Raw genomic sequence first — 8,307 nt, forward strand, 5'->3', positions numbered from 1 at the left:
AAAAGCCTCTTTAGATAGAGTGAGGAGAGCTAGTGGCAATCTCACAGATCTTCGTGGTTTGCAGTTCAGATGTCTTCAGTGATCTTTTTGAGTGGCCCATAGAGCAGTAAGCACAAAGACTGTCTGTTAATGAGCTAGCATGGGGATTTCTTTACATCAAGTCATTTATATTTAGTTTTCAGGACCTCAGGAAAAGGGAAGTTTTTGTTCTTAAATGATTTCAAGTCAGAAAGGTGGGAGAAAAATCACAATGTTAGTTTGGAGAGTTGTAGCCAGGCCTACAACTGTAGGACCCTAGGAGGAATCAGGACCTAGTACAGTTTATAGCAAATAGTATTAAAATCTAACATCTACAAAGATGTGTTATTGAAACACATTTCGTCCTATAATCACCCTCGTTTTACTAAAGATAACCAATAATTTGTTCGCAAAATAAGTCTAGACATATTTTGACCCATCAGTTATTTAAAAGTGTGTTGGTTTTCAAGAGCCACTGACCCCATCTCTAACTCTGCAGCTGACCATGAACAAACGATATGTAGTCTCCCAGCAACGTTTTAACATCCAGAGAGTCCGCTTTGCCCCTGGTATGTCTCCATCAGTAATTCTAGGGCAGGTGAGGGCAGAGGAGCCTGTCTGGGAAGGAGCCTTACGGATGGTAACGTGGGCAGGGATTGGTGCTGGAGCTATGCCAGCCGGGCCTCTTTCAGCCTTCTGATTCCCTCCTCTCGTCTTCTCGGAGACTTGATCACCCATGATATTGAAATGGTACCAAGTCTTAGAAACAGCATGGCTGCCACCCTGCAGACCCATGAAAAGAACATGCCCGAGGTGAGGACTCAGGCCAGTGCTGAGACTGATGGTGAAGGTGGGAGAGATTAGGTAGCAGAGGCAGATTGGTCTCAGATATCCCCTGTTGGGGTCCTCACTGTAACTCTTCCCTCATCATAGCTTTTGCCCTTGAACCCGAGCAACAAGACCCCCTGCCAGCTGGACAGCCTGTGCAACACTCTGCAGAATGCCGCCAGCATCAAGAACTTGAACTCTCCAACAGTGAGGCAAGGTGTGGTACCCAGGTCCTTCTTTGACAGGAAGGTGGGGAGAGCTCATGGGGTGGTGACAAGAGTCAGGGAAGTGGATTTGTTGGAAAAGGGAAGGGCTGGGGGAGCAGGGTCATCCGGGCCATCTTTCTCTGCTCCGTGTGTTTCCTCCCCGTAATTGTAGGTGAAGTCTGCAGGGGATTTGGACCAGGGCAAAAGTCTGCAGCCAGAGAGATGAGTGCTGGCGGAAGCCTCCCATGCACTGCCTTCCCTGATAAATCAACCAACATAAGGTCAGTTGTACACTGTGTCACCCCGTGGGAATCTGAACTCTGCCTGACAGTACCTGTTTGGAGGAGGCAGAAGCTCTGTGCCTTTGGGGGGACCAGAGGCTCTATGCTCTCCTCTCCGTGTCCCTCGCCTGTGCTTAGACGTCCCCTTCCCTTCCTCTGACCTGCTCACCTGTTTGTCTGGTCTGAGGTCCGTTTGCAGGCTATCTGCACCCAGCCTTCTCTAGCGTGCCCTGCCCAAAGTGTGATCCACGAAGCAGGGCTGCCCTTCCTCACTAGGACCAGAGTGACCACCTTGAACCACATGCTGTGACCTGGACTGACAAGGGTCCTCCAGCCCAGGGCCCTATTCTGAGACAGGCCTTCCTGCCTCCCTGCCGAAACAGGGCTTCCCTCCCATGTTCTGAGAGGGATCCTCCTTTCCTTGAACCAAATGTATCCCCCCTCCAGTTCCAGGCTGCCTTGGCAGCTTTCCTGACCCACGCTGAGGGCCGAGGTCCTGGGGGACTGCCAACATGACATCCATTCCTTTGACCCGCTGCCAGGAGCTGGGCCTTCCCTGGGAGAAACCAAGGTTTCCCTGAGTCGGGGGGCCAGAAGTGGGTGACTGCCAGTGAGCAGAGGGCTTCCTGAGGCAGGAATGGAAGACAGAGGGCAGAGGTGCTTGAGAGCACAGGAGGACAGGCTTCTCAGAGGCTCCGCCCCCTCCACTCCCTCTACTCCCTCTACAGGCCACTTGATCCTGACTGGTCCTTCAGAGGAGCCCTGGGTAGCCCAGCACAGGTATGATTCCTCAGACTAGGAACCGACTGAGACAGGCACAGGTGCACTGGGGCCATCAGGAGGGAAGGTGGTGATCATAAGAGGGGGCCACAGACCCTCAGCTCCATGCTGACCTGGGGCTTGACCCTCTACTCCTTCTGGGGTAGGTCTCCTGCCCCCGTGGCGGCCTCGTTCCCCATGTCTGGCTCAGACTGAGCTCACACAGGTGACAAAGGTTCAAGCAGCAGGCAGTGGGCCCCCAGCCCAACACCTGCATGTTTTCCATTCCTACCTCGGGTGCCAGGGCCAGCTAGGGAGATGAAGGAAAGGACTGTAGGCAGAGGGCCATTTCCCCCTTCTTCTCTCTTCCTGCCTGACCCCCACCACCATGGTAGAGCTTCTTTCCCTTCCCTTTGCTTTGCATTCTCTCCCTCCTTTGTCTCTACTCCCCTATGTCTCTCTCACCTCTCCCTTCCTACCATCAACCCTTCTTCTGTCTTCATCTGCCCCCTCTCCCTCCCTGCCTCCTGGGTCTTGCCTCACTCACCTCCCTGCCCCAGCATCCTGGACCACTCCTGAGGGGGTATCATGGTCCTGCAGAGTGCTGGACCCCTAGCGAGGTGGCAGAGCCCTGGGCTCCCTCCCCATTCCCTCTTCTGTCTGGAGCCTTTGGTGGGGACCTGAAGGAAGGAAGGGAGGCAGGAAGGGGATGGCAGCCCTGGAGCCTGGGCTCCAAATGTTGCTTCTGGTGGCACTGGAGATGGGAGTGAAGACAGTCTAGGTAGGATCCACGCAGGGGGAGAGGGAAGAGGGGGTGGGGTGGAGGAGTGGAATCAGATAGAGGAGGGGAAGGGAGTGCGTGCTTTCCCTCTAGGTCCATCTACAAGGGAGGTGCCAAGGGCCCCAGGAGGCTGGGACACTGTAGTGTAGGTGGGACATACTGGGCTGTGTGTCAGGTGTAAGTGTGCTTGCTCCCATGATGAAGGAGACCTGCAAAGTTTCTCTGACTTTTCTGTTTTGTCTGGATTTCTGCAACTCCATCCTGGAACTGTTTCCCAAGTTATTACGCCTGGTAGGTGTATTCCTTGATCACTGACTCCTCTCCTGGCACTGATGCTGCCCCAAACCTGCCCCGAAGCCATTTAGGTCTTGCAGAAGTTACAATTTTCATGACCCTTAAAACTCATGGAGGTCCAAATCCACGTATTAACCCAACAAGGAATCCAGATCTCCTTCAACCACGTTCTCCAGGGGCATCAGTCTTGGCCATGTAATTTCCAGGGCCCTTTTGCACCTGGCCTCTGACCTTCACCCTCTTTGGGGCCCATCCTTTCCCTGATTGTCCAGCACCAGCTCCTGGTCTGCACTGCCCACTCCCTTTTCCTTTCCCCAGGACAGCCAGGAGTCACCTTCGCCAACGAGCATTGGTATTGCCGCCCACAAGAGGTTACCAACCTGCAAGGTGAGGAGGGCGGATCAAGCAGGGTTTTGGGTGGTGCATGAGGAGGGGGTATCTGCCGTGGTCTTGAGGACTTTTGTAATTTCAGGGAAGCTTCTTTGGATCTGATGTGCTGAAGAGTCTAGTCCTGTGATTCCTGCAGCAGTAAGTGCTCCTGGGAATCTGGGGAAGGGGATGGCTAGGATGGGTGAGGCCGCCCGAGCTCAGGACCGCTGACTGTGTCTTGAAACCTCATTTGGGGTCCAGACCCCAAGATAGACTGATCTCATTGCTCTCCCACAGGTACTACTTGATCTACGACTCTGGAGACCGTCAGGGTCTCCTCGGTGCCTACCACAATGAGGCCTGCTTCTCCCTGACCATTCCCTTCAACCCCGGGGAGCCAGCTCCGTGAGTAGCAAAGCTCAGACTCTGCTCCTGGGCCCTGCGGCTCCCCAGCAGACACATGGCAGCTCCTGGAAACACCCACACTGCCCAGACCACCACCTCCTGTTCCTCTGTCTCTCCTAGAAGCAGCTTGTGCGAATACTTCAAGGAAAACAGGAATATGAAGAAGCTCAAGGACCCCTGTGCGTGTGTGATGGAGAAGACTGGGCAGGGAAAGGGGGTGTGCAGGGGTAATTATAGGGCCCAGGGTGTGGCAACCCCTGACCTTCGCTTGCTTCTCCTCCCCCATAGCCCTGCGTGTTCAGCTGCTGAAGCGTACAAAATGTGACATCATGCACTCCCTCTCTGTGCTGCCCAAAACTCAGCATGACCTCAGCTCCTTTGTGGTGGACAAGTGGTTCCAGACAGTGAGCAGCTGTTTCCTTCCAAGGGCAGCCCCAGAAAGCCACGGGTAGGTAGGAAGAAGTTTAGGTGACTTAGCACCCAGGCTCTTCTCTTTCAGGAGAAGATGCTCTGCTTCTCTGTCAACGGGGTGTTCAAGGAAGGTGAGTGTGCATAGAGCCCCTCCCCAGATGCCACGCTGCTCCCTCCCCACTGGCTGGGCTCCCTCTCAGAACTGTCCCAGGCTTCCCTGATGCCTTCCCTTCTCTTCTATTCCCTCTGTGTTCTCCTGCCTTCACTCTGCTTCCAACCATCATGGTCTGACCTGCGTCATGCATGTTTGCTATGCACAACTGAAGCGTTAGGAACATAGGCTGTGGAGTTTGATGGCATTCATCCTAGGTCCTTACTCTGTGACCCTGGGCTCTTAATCTGGAAGTTTTCTCATTTGATAATGGAACTAATAATGTCCATCTTTTGGGCATCTGTGAGAAATGCATCAAATGAACTACTGAAGTGGTTTTCACAGGACCTGGCACATAGGAGTGTCCTTGTAACAGGGAGCAGATTGCTTCTACCTCCAGAGAACCATTGTCCCCTTCAGTGTGAATATCAAGTGAGACCCTGACTGAAGAAAGCCGTGTGAGCGTGTGAAGCACGTGTGACTCTAAGGGAGTATTGTTGTTTGTTATTTGCTGCTGAAGTGGAAGGAATGTCTCAGTTCTGCCTTTACCTGGCCCTTCACTGCTACCCCTGGGAGCAATTCCAGGTGAGTGCTGTCTTGTGGGTGGAACGCCCAGCCCAGCCTGGGTTCAAGGGTGTGGGAATGTTGTGTTGCAGTCCTTGGGATTTTCTCAATATTGTAGAAAGCAAACAGGTAGACACTAAGCAAAGTGTCTAGCTTAGTGGTCAAGGGCATGGGGTCTGGAATCGAAATGTGGATTATCTTCCTGACCCCACCATTCAGCAGGAGTATTACCTTGGTTAAGTCACATGACCTTACTGTGACTTAGTATATTCTTCTGAAAATGAAGATTAGACTGTCCATTCCTTGGGCTATTGTACAGAGTAAATGCAGGTATAAAATTGTCCTTGGTCCGGGGGCAACTGAGTGGCTCAGTTGGTTAGGCATCCCAGTCTTGATTTCGGCCCAGATCGTGATCTCAGCGTGGTGAGATCAAGCGCGGAATTGGGCTCTGTGTTCAGCGGGGAGTCTGCTTCTCTCCCTTTGACTCTCCCTCTGCCCTTCACCCCCATACTCTCTCCCTCTAAAATAAATAAATGAATCTTTTTAAAAAATAAAATTGTCCTTGCTTTGGGTATAAACCTATAAATGTAGGGAAGGTGGCAGACAATTTCCAAAGGTTGACTCTGTGGGACGGCTAGAGGTACCAGCCAAGGAGTCTGGGAGGCAGACAAAGGGGTATGGAAGAAGTCTGGTTACTGAGTGGCAGTGGAAACAGGGTTATTATCGGGGTGGGGGTGTCCTTTCAGTTGCATGAGGGCTCATTTTTCCTCCATTCCTCACTGTGAATGGCTAGTTGTTTTGGCAGGCACCAGCCCCAAGGAAACCCAGAGTGTTCTCCCTCGCAGTGCCCAGACCTTCCTGCAGCTCGATGCCCACCCTCTCTCCAGAGCAGCAGGAAATGGTGCAGGCTTTTCCACTCAGTCCGGGATGAAACTGAAGTCTCAGAAGTGAGTGCTGGGTGTGCATGGGGATAGCAGAGAGTTGGGAGGAGCAGAGGAGGGAAAAATGGAAACTTGCTGGTAATTGTATTGTTTCGTACAAAATTTGTTTCCTAAAAAATTATTTTTGTGTCTTACTCTTATTTTTATGCAGGTAATTATATTTGTTTCTTAACAAAATTTCACATGTGAAAAAAGTCCCTAATTTTATACTAATATATTTGAATATATTGCAAAACTCAGTTTTCCTGCTGTGCATATTATTCTGAAACTTCTTTTGTTAGTTTATTATTTTTATTATTTATTAGTAGTATTATAATATTAGTATTTTAGTTTTCTCTCAGTATATATTAAGCTACCTTTTCTTCTAAGATCTCTGTATTAAACAATTGAATCTCAATAGGTCATAAGCTATTATTAATAGACATTTACATTTTCACTACTTCATCAGCATTATATGCAGTGCCACCTGCTCATTCTGGTACATACAACTTGGTAAACTTGGACGCTTGTTTCTGTAGCATAGATTTAGCAGCTTGTGGTCAAAGTGTCTCCACTTTAATCTGAAGGGAGGTTGTCTGCCCTCTCCCACAACAGGTGCTTTCAGTACAATGACTAGACCATACCAGGACTACAAAATTATTTACTCATCAGAAAGTGAAGTCTGAGAATTCAGAGATAAAAGGAAATGGATCTTTAGTTTTTAGGAAGGGTAGGTGGACAGAAGTCAGGGGTCCTGGAGATGAAACTCAGGACAACTGGCTCTGCTGACATCCTAATTCTCTCTCTTCACTTTTTCCAAACCAAGGGTAGGATCCCAGAGGAGGCCCTCATGCAGTGACCTAGGATCTTGAAAACAAAGCCATGTTAAGGAGCCCTTATATGTTCTTATTTTCAACCTCATCATATTTGTTATATGTTTCCTCGAACCTGAGGCCACATCTATGACTAAGTTTGGGCTTGGCACACCATGAAGCCAAAGTTTACCTGGTAGACTTGCCAGTTGTTCTGTATTTTCCCTACTTATGATCCTTGTTTATTTTCACATTGAAGAGTGACATTGCACATTCTGTGTCTTAGATTAGTCTTCCTCTGCCCCAACCATGAGCCAATGACCAGAAGGTCTCATCTTCCCCATTCATTTCTAGCAATCTCTAGCATTTATATCAGGCCTCCACAGCGCTTGAAAATTATAGTATAAGGACTCCATTTTTGGAGTACCCTAAAATCCAAGCTTTGTTCCCTGTGTCCAGACAACCTTTCCTCCGCCACTTCACAGTAACTCACAAGCTGAGACACTTCCTATATTAATTTCTATAGACAAAATTAACATCTTTATCAAGTAAAGTACCATATTTATTGCAGTATTTATGAATTTCATAATCATTTACCAGGCCTAAAATCATGCTAACATTTTTACTAAGTTCTTATTTTTTTGTTTACCTTCATCTAATCTTATTTTTTTATGTTCAGTTAGCCAGAATATAGTACATCATTAGTTTTTGATGTAGTGTTCAGTGATTCATTAGTTGCATGTAACACCCAGTGCTCATTAGATCACATGCCCTCCTTAATGCCCATCACCCAGTTACCCCATCCCTCCACCCACCTCCCTTCTGCAACCCTCAATTTGTTTTTCAGAGTCCAGAGTCTCTTATGGTTTTTAATGTGTCACTGACAAGCTTTTTGAATGTTTTGTTCCAAATCCTATTTTTCTCACAAGTCCTGTGTTGTTTTTAAATTTTTGATTTTGAAATAATTATTGATTTACCAAAAAGTTGCAAAAATTTACAGGGAGGTCATGTATACCTTTCATTCACCTTCTCTAAATGATAGCATCTTGCATTGCTGTAGTACAATAGCCAAACCCAGAAATGGACCACAAAGCTTACCGAGATTTCACCAGTTTTACATGTTAGTCTGTATATATGTGTATAACTTCATGCACTTTTACCAGCTATGTAGGTTTTGTAATTACCTCTACAAACAAGATACAAAACTGTGTCATTACCACAAGCTTCCCTCATGCTACCCTTTATAGCCATACCCACCTTCTCCCTGGCCCCACATCTCTAAGCTCTGTCAAACACTACTGTAATTTTAGAGGCGCCGGGGTGAGGCCGCCGTGGTCGCCCAGGCTGGTTGGTGCTGTGACGGGGGGAGGCGCCGGGGTGATGGCGGTGGAGACTCTGTCCCCGGAGGGAGTTCGACCGCGTTGACGACGGCTCACAAACCGGTCCCCTGAGTTGAGCTGGATAGGTACCAGACCAGCAGGAATATCCACGGAATCAGCCTGAGACTC

General features: G+C 49.1%; 1 protein-coding gene across 1 annotated transcript; it reads left to right on the forward strand.

Annotated features, from left to right (window-relative positions):
- The first annotated feature begins 883 nt into the window (after nucleotides 1-883).
- LOC105234339 (nuclear RNA export factor 3) lies at nucleotides 884-8,301 on the forward strand. The gene is given in 12 exon segments (XM_034650057.1): nucleotides 884-1,063; nucleotides 1,225-1,333; nucleotides 2,062-2,113; nucleotides 3,153-3,164; nucleotides 3,486-3,554; nucleotides 3,640-3,695; nucleotides 3,834-3,941; nucleotides 4,062-4,120; nucleotides 4,230-4,389; nucleotides 5,024-5,088; nucleotides 5,873-6,014; nucleotides 8,110-8,301. Coding segments are annotated over 11 exon segments (897 nt in total). The 5' UTR covers nucleotides 884-1,063; nucleotides 1,225-1,274; the 3' UTR covers nucleotides 8,225-8,301.
- Nucleotides 8,302-8,307: the final 6 nt, after the last annotated feature.

The sequence above is a fragment of the Ailuropoda melanoleuca genome, unplaced genomic scaffold, assembly GCF_002007445.2.
Source record: "Ailuropoda melanoleuca isolate Jingjing unplaced genomic scaffold, ASM200744v2 unplaced-scaffold10494, whole genome shotgun sequence".
Lineage (NCBI taxonomy): Eukaryota > Metazoa > Chordata > Mammalia > Carnivora > Ursidae > Ailuropoda > Ailuropoda melanoleuca.